This window comes from Mastomys coucha, unplaced genomic scaffold, assembly GCF_008632895.1.
Source record: "Mastomys coucha isolate ucsf_1 unplaced genomic scaffold, UCSF_Mcou_1 pScaffold6, whole genome shotgun sequence".
NCBI lineage: Eukaryota > Metazoa > Chordata > Mammalia > Rodentia > Muridae > Mastomys > Mastomys coucha.
Genome location: NW_022196912.1, coordinates 47,260,287 through 47,274,360, shown reverse-complemented (window position 1 = coordinate 47,274,360; position 14,074 = coordinate 47,260,287). Strand labels below are relative to the sequence as shown.

The 14,074-nt window shown below is 40.5% G+C and overlaps 1 protein-coding gene and 1 long non-coding RNA gene across 2 annotated transcripts in view; one reads left to right on the top strand and one right to left on the bottom strand.

Annotated features, from left to right (window-relative positions):
• Positions 1-14,074, bottom strand: part of LOC116079769 — an 83,508-nt gene that overhangs the window by 23,081 nt on the left and 46,353 nt on the right. The gene's annotated exons all lie outside the window — the stretch shown is intronic.
• Slc26a4 (solute carrier family 26 member 4) overlaps positions 1-14,074 on the top strand; it is a 39,207-nt gene that overhangs the window by 1,350 nt on the left and 23,783 nt on the right. Inside the window, exons 2-7 of the mRNA XM_031355790.1 lie at positions 1,096-1,235; positions 7,675-7,785; positions 9,672-9,856; positions 10,526-10,690; positions 13,249-13,401; positions 13,517-13,599. Of these exons, the coding sequence (XP_031211650.1) occupies positions 1,096-1,235; positions 7,675-7,785; positions 9,672-9,856; positions 10,526-10,690; positions 13,249-13,401; positions 13,517-13,599 (837 nt within the window). The remainder of the gene's footprint in view (positions 1-1,095; positions 1,236-7,674; positions 7,786-9,671; positions 9,857-10,525; positions 10,691-13,248; positions 13,402-13,516; positions 13,600-14,074) is intronic.

The following is a 14,074-nucleotide window of genomic DNA, read 5'->3' as shown; positions in this document are numbered from 1 at the left end:
TAGGAAACAAGAGTGGGGGACCCTACATATGTTCACTACATTTTTCATATTTTTTTATCTGCAACTGGTTGAATCCACAAAACTACATGGCAGATGAGGACCTCTCCCCTCTCTCTCTCTCTCTCTCTCTCTCTCTCTCTCTCTCTCTCTCTCTCTCTTTCTCTCTCTCTCCTTCTTCATCTCCCTCCCTCTCCCTTGCCCTCGCCCTCCCCCCTCTCTGACTGTCTCTTTCTCTCCATATATATATGGATGATGTGTATATATCTACAAGGACTTAAAATATATAACTATGCCTTGTTATCCACATAAAATAATCCCTTAATATCAAACTTGGGTTTACCTACTAAACTTTGCAATTTTTTTTTTTTTTTTTTTTTTTTGGTTTTTCGAGACAGGGTTTCTCTGTATAGCCCTGGCTGTCCTGAAACTCACTCTGTAGACCAGGCTGGCCTCGAACTCAGAAATCCTCTTGTCTCTGCCTCCCAAGTGCTGGGATTAAAGGCCTGTGCCACCACTGCCCGGCTTGCAATTATTTTATAAATATAATGTTTAAAAATATCTTTAAAAAGTGGAAGCTCTATTGGTATTTTTATTTTTATCTATAGTTTGTTACACTTAAAATTCCTAAGTAACAAGGTACAAAGTATAAATTCATCACACTAGAAGTTTGGTTAAAAAGTGGCTCTAAGCTTGTATTGCCAAAATAGTCCTGTGTTTGTTTTTCTTTATAGAAGGCAATGCCAGCTTTAGGAGCCTAAAAATTAATCTCACACAGAGACTCCACACTGATCATTTTCTGGCTGGGTCAGAAAATGAGTTCTTGTGTAGGGATATTTTCTCAGAGGATTAAAAAGGTGGATGAGGGGAGGAGACACTTAATCCTGTGTTTCCTAGAACAGCAAATTTAAAAGGATAGTTACAATTCTTGGCAAAAACATGGCAAACACTTCAGTGTCAGTATTTTCCTCATGGAACTCATTATTTTTCTAACTAGTTATAAAAAAAAAACAGTAGAATTTGGTTGATGACTTTGTGATTTACAACTGGTTATGGTGAAAACTAGATCAGACACCCTATTTTCCTGCTTTTTGACAGTTGCTCAAGAAAGAGAGCCTTTGGTGTGCTGAAGGCTCTGCTGCCCATTCTGGACTGGCTCCCAAAATACCGAGTCAAGGAATGGCTCCTCAGTGACATCATCTCTGGAGTTAGCACCGGGCTAGTGGGTACCCTGCAAGGTAAGATGCTGACGGGTAGGTCTCCAGTGATCATACGTTACTGTCTCACACAGGGGTTCATGACTCACCTACTCCTCACTCTCTCAAGGACTTCAGCTAGGGTACCTTAGTAAACAGAGTCACCTGTCTCCTCCTCTTCCATAAAGATATCTTCTTGGGAAACATTGTTCTTTCCCTGGCTGTGTGGCTCCAGGTTACAGTCCCAAGCTGGAGCGTCCCAAAGTTACTGACCACAATACACAGTAAGAAATATGCATTGCATCATGATATGCGCTATGCATTGCATTGTGATATGGACACACATAGCTAAAGTTTTGTAAAGCAATATTTCTCATGACCAATAATATGCTCTGACGTTTTGTATTCTGTTCTGAAGGTTTTTAAAATCCAATTCTTTCTGGCTCCTTAAATTACTTTATTTACATTCCTCACACGGATCTTGATCTACAGTGTGAACATACTTTTTTTTTCATTATGCTCTCGTTTATTACTATCATATTTACATTTTTATTTTATTTTTTATTTTATTTTATTTTTTGCTGAATTGCTGATTTCCCTTTTTCAATAGAATTTAATTCTGGAGTGTGAGCAGGAACCAGTCAGCTACATTCATTGTCCAACCCCCACTGGTGTAAGACTCCAAATTCTTGTCATGTGAATCAGCTGTTTGGTAGCTTCACCTCATCTCTGCAGAGAGGCAGTGAAGCTGGGGTGTGGAGGAGGCTTCACACAGAGGGTGGGAGGATTTCCACTGAAGGAGGTACTGGTGAATGCTCTCAGCATCTTGCTTTAGCCAACCAGCATTCAGCAGGATATTTGTGAATGTACTTTAAAGGATAGAGAGGAAATATCCAGGGCCACACACTGGATTCCACAAAGCTTCCAAATTATGACAAGAGCACTCATTTATCTGGTATAATTTACAGGCTAACTAGTGTGTTGCAGACACTAGGTAAACTATCAGGACTTACATGTATTGAAGGAAGTCATAGCCCCTTGGAGAAATGAATGCTCATAGTTCAGTGTATTAAAGCTGTGGCGAGAGAAATATCCTCTACGAGGACAGTGTAATGAGGTGTGTTATGCACTCTTATGGGACTGGGGATGGCTTCCTGGAAGTAGAGTGGTCAAAGCTGAATTCTGAAGGTGATATCTGAGTGGCCAAGCAGTGGGAAGTGATGCAGGGTATGGGAATGTGGAGAGAGAGCTTGAAAATCAATTCATTTAAATGCTTGTAATAGAGGTTAGGCAATATTGTGCATTACATCTGGCTGCAGAGTTCTTCAGGTTACTCAGAGCAGGTAGGGCATTCCCACAGAGAAGGAGGAGGCTCTGCAGGCCCAACATGGAGCCTTGGTTGGACCTGGTGTGCCCTAGATCCCAAAGGTGAAGGGTGGAGTATGTTCTGTACTGTGCTCTAAACTCTGAAAAGTGACTTGGAGATGGAGAGGCACACCTTGATCCCAGCCCTTGGGAAGCAGAGCAGGTGGATCTCTGAGTTTGAAGTCAGCTTGGTCTACACAGAGAAACCCTGTCTCAAAATAAATAAATAAATAAATAAATAAATAAATAAATAAATAAATAAATGCTGTAAAATAGCAGCACCCTGGAGTTCCTAGGGGACAGGAGCTTTCTCCATCCCATGGCTATTTAGCACAGAAACCAGCAGAGAGTAGGTAGTTCAATCAATATTTAATGAAAAGGACTGAATTTCATTTATTCATTCCTGACAAATCATTTCTATACATGAGAAGTGTGATTTTTTTAGGGCATTCTCAGTTGTCATGGACATGTGTGTTATAAAGATCTACTTTACCATTGGGGAATGGAACCCAATGGTAAAATGCTTGACTGCCATGCATAGGATTCTAGATTTAACCCCCTAGTTGGAGGAAAAGAAATAAATGTTGCTTAATATGAATCAGATACACTTCATTTCATTCTTATGCAAACTCTGTAAAATAGGGACTATCACTACCTTAACAAAGAAGAAATTCTTGCCCTGGATCTTCTAGTGGGTGAGTAGTAGCTTTGGGATTCAATGATTCATAACTTGTGCACTGTAGTTCCTCCCCACTCCAACCCCTTTTCTTTTTGGTTTCTTGAGACAGGGTTTCTCTGTGTATCACTGGCTGTCCTGGAACTAGCTTTGTAGATCCTCCTGGCTCTGCCTCCTGGGTGCTGAGATTAAAGTCTTGAGCCACCACCACCCAGCTTAGTTCCTCATGTTGTAGGTAGATTGTTTTTCAGAAATAAAGCTACAAGGTTATCTTTGCTAGGTGAGTGTCTGGGGGGTTAGTTTGGCTCTCTCACACACACATGCTTATCACTCATGCACATAATAAACTTTTATGGCCCAATTCTGTATTCCAGGTCTTCAGCTATCACTAACAGGCTTAGACCTTGTGGAGCCCAAGTCCAGAGGTAGATGTGGGGCTGTAGCATGGGAAGATAGGTCTATTTTAAATACTATGATTACAGAAGGTCTAACCCAAGAGGAGAGATTTAGACAGAGCCCAAGGGATGAGTAGGAGGCATGAGATAGCAGGAAGACAACCATCAGGGAAAGATGCAAAGTCCCTGAGGACAAAGAGGGAGGTGTAGGAGAATTCTGGTGTGGCGCAATAGTGTGAGATCTGCGGTAAGACCAGACAAGACCTGGGTTTGAGTGAAACAAGGAGACACTCTCAGGAGCCTGACTACATAATGTCCCCAGGGTATCTCACTGCTTCAGCCCCAGGATAGGTTTCTCACCTTGAGCTGGATCAAGCAGGACTTAGAGAGTGCTGCAAGCTATGAAATATAGATTCTGCAGCAACAATCCCCATTATGTACTGGTAAGTGCAGATGAAACTCAGAAGGCTCTAAGGTGTTGGTGTAAGCAAATTGAGGAGGTGACTGTCATTATTAAAATGGCAAAGACTGGCTGCGGAGCAAGTGTGGGGCAGAGAATGAAGATGTTCCTTGGGACGTGCTGGATTGAGATTCTGTGAGATAGCAATTGCTTGTTCCAGAAAAAAAAAAAAGAAAGAAAAAGAAAAAAGAAAAAGCTGAAACTGACATTAGGGTAAAGTCAGAGGAGAGGTCTAGGCTAGACAAGAGAAAACCTCAAGAAAGGACCACATTGGAACTGGTTAAGGGTCCAGAGCTGGGTGTGGAAGTAGCTACTTCTTGTCTAAGCACACTCTACAAGAGGAGGATGATTACAACCGCAGGTCAAGCTACTCTATGTAGCACAACTCTTGAGTCAAAAAGACAAGGGCTGGGGATGTAGCTCAGTGACAGACCTCTCACTGAGCATTGCAAGACATCAGCAGTAGATCGTAAGAATAAATACATACAGTAACAGAAAAGAACGGGGATGCCTGCTGTCACCAGGGAGAATGGGAAAGCGAAGGCTGAGAGGAAAGAGGAAAGGGCAATGAAGAACTTGAGGAAGTTTGCCTCACAAAGCTGAAGGGGAAAAAAGGATAACCAGAGGAACGTGGGATCAGAAGCCTAGCCAGAGGGATGGGGGGGCAGGGTCGAGGAAACACTGAAGGGCTGGGAGACAATGGTGAGAGCACTTACTGCCTTTAAGAGGTTGCACTGCGAATTGGAAAGACACACAGGATGAAGGTGGCAGGAAGCAAGAAGGCTTAGCTTGTTTGTTTGCTTGTCTGTTTGATTCAGGAGCTACTAGAGCGCATTACTGAGTTGTCAAGAGTTGCCTGGCACACGAGATCTGTCTAAGGGGTGGCAGAGGGACTTCAGGAAGGGAAGTCTCAAGAATGTGGAAGAGCTCTGCGATAGAGTGGAAAGAGGAAGGGCACACTTGCCAAGGAACTGCACCTTGCTGGCTGGGCAGAGTGCAGTGCCTGCTTGGGTCTGGGGATCAGGGATTTTTTGAGCACTCCTTAGACTTGGTGCAATGTCTAAATTGTATACTCACTTGAAGGCTGATCTGGAGCGTATGAAGGTTTAGGGGTCGTTTCCCAGGTAAAAGGAAGGAGGTAGGGAGAAGGCAAGGGAACATATGTGAATGGACTGAACTGACGACCCAGGATAGAAGTGAGGGCAGATGTTACAGGGGTGGGCAGAGTAGTTGGTTCATAGTAGAAGTCTAATGAAGATAAAGCGATATCCCGTAAGGATTCCAGAGAGGGTGGGCCTGGGGACTGAGGGTAGGGGTTCCAGGCCTCCAGCTGCAGAGAGAGCAGAGTCTATATGACTTGCTTACCAGCTGGGCCCTGAAAATGCTGGGGGAGAGGCATCTGAGGTTTGCCCAGGGTAGTGGGGTCTTTTGATTTCTAGTATTAAAAAATAAAAACAAACAATAACAACAAAACTCCCATTAAGCCACAAAAGACCCACAAGCCCTCTTATTGGTATCTTTATTCATAGCTATGGGTAGTTTCCTGTCTGGTTTTATCTTTGACATTTATTGATCTACTTAATACACAAAGGAATTTGTTTCTCATAGTTTCTGACACTGAGAAATCTAGATTCAGAGATTGTCCTGCTGAATCCTGACATGGTGGAAGGCCTTTCCTTTCAGATGGTTTCAATTTAGCATTCATTCGGCCATCCTATCCAGTCTATGCGCCAGCATGAAGTTCACACTTTCAATCAATAGTCTGTTTCTTTAGAGACTGTATTATTTCAAAAAATGTTGCCCCAGGTTCCTTTGCAATAAAGATAACCAGTCGTACATGACTAAAAATTACCCCTAAATAGATACTGTGTATGAAAACTGAAAACATCCCTGTGTCCCAGGCATATTAAGAAGTGTAGGAGGAGGGGCAAAGATGAAGAATGAAGAAGATATACAGCACCTTGTGCAGGGACCTCTTCCTTTGAGAACTTGAAAACTGTCTATAGGAAACAGGTAGTGTAGTCTGGGCCTTCTTCCTCTCTGCTCCCTTTCTGGTATTTTCTGTGTGGATCTGCTCTCTTTCTGTTCTGTGTTCCTGGGCCAGCTTATTATTCTTACTTCCTTTTAGTAACTAGAATATTAAAGAAGTGGGTTGGAGAGACAGCTGAGCAGTTAAGAGCATTTTCTGCCCAAGCATGAAGATCTGGAGTTCAAATCCCCAATATCCATGTAACAAGCAGGGTGCGTGGTCATTTGCTTTTAACACCAGCACAGTGAAGGGGCAGAGACAGGAAAACTGCAGAGACTTGCTGGCAGCCAGGTTCAGTGAGAGATGATGTCTTAAAGGAATGAAATAGAGAGCTACAGAGCAGGACTCCTGTTGTCTGCCTTAGTCACTAGAGTCCTGGACACATGCACACTTGTATACCACACAGCCATACATGCATACAAATTTTTCAAAAAATAAACGATCAATGATACAAGGACCTGAGACACACATTGTAGAGAGAACTCTCTAAAGTTCTCTCGGCTTCACATACACGCTGCGGCACACACACCTACTTCCCCACCACTTCCACAACACATACACCTGTGCACACAAAATAAATTAAAATGTGACAGTTTTTTAAAATTGGACTTTACATTTGGTTATGTTAAGGAAAAGTGTTTCTATATTATGTCAGTTCCCTTCCTTTGAATTTCATACGCCCTGCCTCTCCCAAATCCCTCTGCAATGTAGAATTACCATGTTTAAAGTATAATTTAGCTGTTTCTTTATTAGAAGATGTTCATTCAGTAAATAAGCTTAAGTACAAATGGGTTGGGTCATTTAGGTCATTAATAAGTGACATAAGTGCATTTAGACCCTGTAAAGATCATTTAAAAATCATTACAAATGATTCTTCATTAATGACTTGAGTCAAAGGTCTGAACTTTCACTCCTGAAGTGTGAAATACAGAAATAATGAATGTTGTCTGACGGAGTAGTAAACTAAGGGAAAGAATATGTGATTATCCTTTTCCAACTCCCATGTCCACTGATGTTTTCTACATAGCCTGAGACTCATGGCCCAAGAGAATGCCTGGCATCACCCCCTAGTGGGTCCGCTTTCCTTATCAGGGTAGAGCTGTCTTGCTTTCTATCTGACATCTGATTTTCATGGAGGAAGGGGACAGTGCGATGATGCCTACCTCCTTCCGAGCACAGAGGGTTCAAACAGAACTACCCACATAAGCTGGTCTGGGCTTTTGTACTGGGCTAACCAAATTCTACAGGAAATGATTTGATTATTTTCCATCTGATGTCACCAGCTAGTGACTGGATAACTGAGTGGTGGAGCATTTGAGCAGGTTCACTTGAGCAGGGCATGAGTGTAGAGACACCCACCATCCCAGCGGAGTGAGAGTCCGGATCCTAGCATAACCAAGCTCTGTACGCAGCGTAAGAAGAACACTCGGGACAGGCTGATGCTTTGAATCCATAAACTGAGTATGTCTTTGAAAAAGCCTTTCTCTGTGTGGTGCAAACATACTGTGACGTTGTTGTTGTTGTTTGTGACTTTTATTGTGTTGGTTGTACCTTAGGAATGGCTTACGCTCTGCTGGCTGCAGTGCCTGTTCAATATGGTCTCTACTCTGCCTTTTTCCCGATCCTGACGTACTTTGTCTTTGGAACGTCAAGACACATCTCAGTTGGTAATTACAAGCATATTTTACAGTGGTACTTTATTTGTAAATTGTTTCTGCTATGTTATGTATACAGTGCCTTTAGACCTTTGTCAATGAGTTCAGAGGACCCCTAACTTCAGTGACTTGCCCACTTTCTTTATTAGTTGGCAATGTTAGCTATATATGGGGGCTGTGCTTTAATGAAGATGAAATTGAAAGGCTGGAAATTAAAACATACTTTTGAATTTTATCACAGTTTAAAAATTTTAAATGTAATAAAAAAATGGACTCTATTTAAAAGCGTTCTCCTCCAACATATGACAGAGGGAAAGATCTTTACAGGGTCTAAATGCACTTATGTCACTCGATTAATTTTGTATTTAGTGAATTATGGTGAATTTAGTGAATTATTAGTGAATTATTAAATACTGATTTGCTATTTCATTAAAGAACATACTTACTTTTTTTAAAAAAAGATTTATTTATTATTATATGTAAATACACTGTAGCTGTCTTCAGACAGTCCAGAAGAGGGCGTCAGATCTCATTACAAATGGTTGTGAGCCACTATGTGGTTGCTGGGATTTGAACTCAGGACCTTTCGAAGAGCAATCGGTGCTCTTACCTGCTGAGCAATCTCTCCAGCCCCAAGAACATACTTATTTCAATAAGATAATATTGAAAGGCTAGCAAAATCCTGCAAGACAATTTAGAAAAAAGAAAAAAAGCTTCTCATTCCTTCTTGGCATGGTTAGAATGGGTTTTCCTTTCATCCCTAACATTCAAGGTAGGTTTTTTTTTTTTTTTTCCTGGACTGTTGCAGAAAATAAATGTTTTGATATGATTCTGTGTGACTTTGACATCAGCAATGAAGATGAATGTGCTGGTGAGATGTGGTGCCTCGATAATCTTCTTAAGGCAAATGTAGTCATGCCCTCTAATCTATGGCACGCCCTGTGCATGGTCCTGTCTCTTGTGGTACTTAGCTTCTGACTTGTCTGCAGAAGCAGGTCAGGAGAGGCTTATTGACTGAATCAACTTCTTCTCCTTAGAGAACCAGTCAGTAAGAGACAAGTGTGTTTGCCTCTGACATTCTCCTGGTTAGTAGGTTTGGGTATTAAGGGTTCTCAACTATAAAGCCTTTTATAATCAAAGGGTAGGATCATCATCATCATCACGGGGAAAATATAGGTAGTAAATAGAATAAATAAGAACTTCTTTAAAAAAAAATAAGACTGTAGCTGGAGAGATGGCTCAGTGCTTAAGAGCATTGGCTGCTCTTTCAGAGGTCCTGAGTTCAATTCCCAGCAACCATTTGGTGGCTCACAATCATCTGTAATGGGATCTGATGCCCTCTTCCGGCATGCAGATGTACATGAAGGTAGAGCACTCAGACATACATAAATAAATATTTTTTTTAAATGGGATTTTATTAACTGGCATATGATTAAAAGAAAGAATATGTATTTCAATCCTTTGTCAGTTTGGACACTGTTGATATTGATGGAGGTACTTGTGTCCAGAGATCAGGATTTTGGACACTTTAAGAGATGAGATCATAGCGGATAAATATTAAATTTGAACAAGTAAGGATTCTGTTTGCACGTGTCTCTGCCAGCAACCCTTTCCTGATAATGCTCATGCCTGTGCCCTAAGGATCCCACACAGGTGCCGGTAGACCTTGCCGTGAACCCATGAAGCACGCTGAACTCTGCCTAAGTATCACCCATTTACAAGTCACCCGTGTCTTCTCTGAGTCAGGAGATGCCTTGAGACAGCTACTTCTCAGCCTCTTTAAACAGTACTTCTTAGTGACAGCTAACCATCACATGCCTTTCTAATTGTACACAGATGTGTTGAGTCTAAATATCTGTGATTCGATACTGCTGAGTTGACAGAGTCTTTTTCCCCAGGCCCTTTCCCTGTGGTCAGTTTAATGGTGGGATCTGTTGTTCTGAGCAAGGCTCCGGATGACCTCTTTCTTGTGCCCAGCGGTAATGGAAGTGCATTGAACTCCACCACTTTAGACACCGGAACCAGAGATGCAACTCGAGTGTTGCTTGCAAGCACCCTCACTCTTCTAGTTGGAATCATACAGGTAATAGACATACATGTAAACACAGATGAATGTCATTCTTATTGAAATAATTAGCTTTGAAATATGGAGACTCAAAGATGCATGTAACGGTAAAACAATCTACTTGAACTAATATACATGTATATGTATATATATGTATATATATATATATGTATTCTAAATAACATTGTTTTAGGTCAGATGCTAAAATGGATTTGAAACCTTAAAAAGTTAAAAAACAAACAAAAACCAGAATCACTTGTCACCAAAGGAAGAGAAAAGGAAGCAGACAGAAACAAGTGATTTAACTCAGGGTGGTCATAGAACAGGTACAGGAAACCTGAACGGAAAAGAAAGTGTCCAAAAGCGCTCAGCCAGGTGGCCTGGAAGTCATAGAAAGAAGTGACATGATTTTTGCTTTTCATAGTACACAGGTGGAAATACTTGAATACTCGAATTTTACATTGCATATGGATTCTGAGTTGTTTGTTTGTTTGTTTGGTTGGTTGGTTGGTTTTGGTTTTTCGAGTCTAAAGCCGGAGGCTGGAAATTCTCACTTGTTTCTTACAAGTGATTTTGTCCCACAGGCAGCCTACCAGTGTTTTCACTGTTACAAAGCTTCCCTTGTTACTATTTGCAGAGCTGGCCCTTCTCTCAGGCAAATGTGTAACTTTTCCTTTCTTACTCTAGCTGGTGTTTGGAGGTTTGCAGATTGGATTCATAGTGAGGTACTTGGCAGATCCTTTGGTTGGCGGATTCACGACCGCTGCTGCCTTCCAAGTGCTGGTCTCACAGCTAAAGATCGTGCTCAATGTCTCAACCAAAAACTACAACGGCGTCCTCTCCATTATCTACGTAAGTGCTGTGTATCACTCCGGAAACATCGCGGTTCCCTCATTCTCCATCTTGAACCTGGAGAATCTGTTTTCTGTACACTCAGCCACCGAAACACACTTCTCTGAGGGAAGCAAGCGGGATGACTGACATTTTGCAAACCATTTTTCAACTGCTCCAAAGCTTTCCCAGATGCTATGGAGAAGATTAGGAGATCTGAGGTGGCATAACAAACCAAGACAGGGCTGAGATGTAATAGGCTTGTATTCTGGTCTGACATTGCCTCTGGGAGGTTAAGTGACCCCTAGACAGATCACATTGGAAACTGGCTGAAAGCTCAGGTTTGAAACTGAGGAGGTCTGGATTCAAATTTTGACTTTGCTACTTACTAGTCTTAGGAATAAGTCAGCATGCCTCGGGTTTCCTTCTCTGTAGAATAGGGTTGCAAATAGCATCTTCCTCACTGGATTGTCAGAAGAGAGAAGTTGGATAATCGGCTCAGGGGAAGAGGGCATGAAGCAAGCTCCAGAAAAGTTATTAGTATAAAATTATTATTTCAAGCCTTTCTTTTTCATTCTTGCTTCTCAAATGAAACTATTGGAGATGTGCCTCTCAAGCTCTTTCTAATTATGAGCATCCATAAAATATATAATGTAAATGTCTCAGCAATTATAAATGAAAAGGAACATTAGATTCAAAGCTGATTCAGTGTGCAAAAGAGATGCAAAAGAAGAATCTAGATCATCCAAAGTGGATTTAAAGTTCTTAGATCTAAGTATATACTCTATATAAAGTATGTTACGGATGCCTGGGACACGGCGATAATAGTAACATGATGTCACTCTGGCTTGGGGGAATGAAGTCATGCAAAAGTGTATTAAAAAAAAAAAAACAGGAGCTGGGGATGTAGTTCAGTTGGTAGAGTGCTTGCCAAACACACATGAGGCCCTAGGCTAATTCCCATCAGTGATCACTGGAGAGGTGAAGGCAGAAAGATCAGAAGTTCTGAGTTATCTCCATCTACATGGTGAGTTTAAAGCCAACTTATGCTGAAAGATTAAAAAAAAAAAAGTAGCACCTGAAAACAATATACATGGATATAAAAGGGCGGGGTCACCAGAAATGTTCCCCTCGTCACTTCCGTAATCCCACATTACTTCATCAATGGCTCCATCTTTCAGCAAATGTTACCCAGTGCTCACTGCAAGACAGGTAGGAGGCTAGCAGAATAGATAAGAGGCTAAATAGACTGTGGCTAAAGGTCATAGTATTTGAATATGAACAGACTGGAGTTAGAGCCTTGGTTCTACTACTTTCTGCTTGTGTGGCCTTGAATATGTTAAAATTAATTCCTAGGGACTGGTGAGGTGGCTCAGCAGTTAAGAGCACTTGTTATTGCAGAAGACCTGGGTTGGTTTCCCAGCACCCACATGGTAGTTGCCAAACATTTGTAACTCTGCCTTTAAGGAATGCCTCCTTGAGACATGACTTATCTAAGAGACCGCAACAGAATGAAGATGCTAGTTTCTGCCCAGGATTCTCCCTTACTGATTCCTTTGAAGAAGACTCTGATGTCCCAGAGGCCTCGAGTTTACAAAACAAAATGAGTTTTCCTTGAGCTTATTAATCTGCCCACTTGGAGAAAATAGCTTTTGGTGTTAAGCTAACTTCTAAACAATATATACTTGACCTATGTATCTATCCTGTGGTTTTCATTTGCCATAAAGAATTGATCAGTGCCATCTGGATTTCCATATGAAACCTCCATATTTTTTTGGAGGTTTTTACTGTTGTTTCCTATATCATTCAGGTTGGGGAAAGAACATTACTTAGGATGCTGGCTGGGACCAAAGAAAAGTAATTGGACTTTTTGGGTTGTCACACTTTGGCTTCATTAACACACCTATCTACAAAAATGGCACAAAATAGCACCTAGACAACCTCCTTAAGATATACATTTTTATTTTTTTATAAGTAAAAGATAGTAGTCTACAGTTTTCCTTTGAAAATTCTCCATTTTATCCTAAAATATAGATAAGCAAACACAAAAATGTAAAAACCACCCTTTGTTTTACTTTTCCAAGTTAGTAACTTTGTGTGTGTGTTAGAAATTGCATGTACTTAATGTTCCTGTATTAATCAATATATTTTTATGATCTTAAAAATAGCTCTATATTATTTATTTATGCATGTATTTTAGAAATTTTATATACTTAATGGTTCTTTTATTAGCCAATACATTTTTATAAATTTTAAATATGTTAATGTGTGTGTGTGTATGTATACACATGTATGTTTTCATGTGTGCTACAGCAAAGATGTGGAGGTCAGAGAGCAATTTTCAGGAGTTAGTTCTCTCTCTCAGTCATGGGTCTGAGGATGGAACACAGAATATCCTCAGTTAAGGCTCTGAGAGCCTTAACCACTGAGACAGCTTACCAGGACAATTTTTAAGATTTTTCTTTTTCATAAGACTCACGTGTACTGTGTGATGTGATATGACTGTTCATGTGGGAGAATTGCTTTTATGTAGGTATTTATATAGCATAAGACATATACACCCATTGTTCTCTTTACAGACACTAATCGAGATTTTTCAAAATATCGGTGACACCAATATTGCCGATTTCATTGCTGGGTTACTGACCATCGTCATCTGTATGGCTGTTAAGGAATTAAACGATCGATTTAAACACAAAATCCCAGTCCCTATTCCTATAGAAGTAATTGTGGTAAGTAGAATATGTGTTTAGAAAATTCAGCATTAAGTAGGTTGACAAGCAAGAAATTGTTAAAGGCAGTGGAGTTGGTTCTTTTTTTCAATTTTTTTCTCTTCTTTTATTTCAGACAATAATTGCCACTGCCATTTCCTATGGGGCCAACTTGGAAAAGAATTACAATGCTGGCATTGTTAAGTCCATCCCAAGTGGGTGAGTGCGGCATTTTTTTCCAGATAGCACTAATAAACTAGGGCAGCACTTTGTTTAAATGACGCTTTTTATTACTGGTTTCGCTTCACTATTGATAGTCTTACTTGCATGTGACTCTGGAAAAATGTTGTGCACCAAGCATCAGACAAATAACACATGTGGAGACCAAGTTCAGGCCATTCGAGAAAGCAGACTCTGTGTGCTCCCTTGTCTTGAAGTGAGGCAAGACATGTACATTTATGTACATGCCAGACTACTGATTAAAACACATATGTATAATTACAATGGAATACGAACTTATTCACAATTAGCATTGATTGCATTATGCATAGTTTTTTCTAGGCTGTCTGACTTAAGTTCTTCTATGTAGTCAACCACAGACAAAAATGCTATCTTTCATACTTATAAATAAGTTGTATTATTTTCATGTGTATTATAAATATAATATGTATATATATGTACATATATATATATA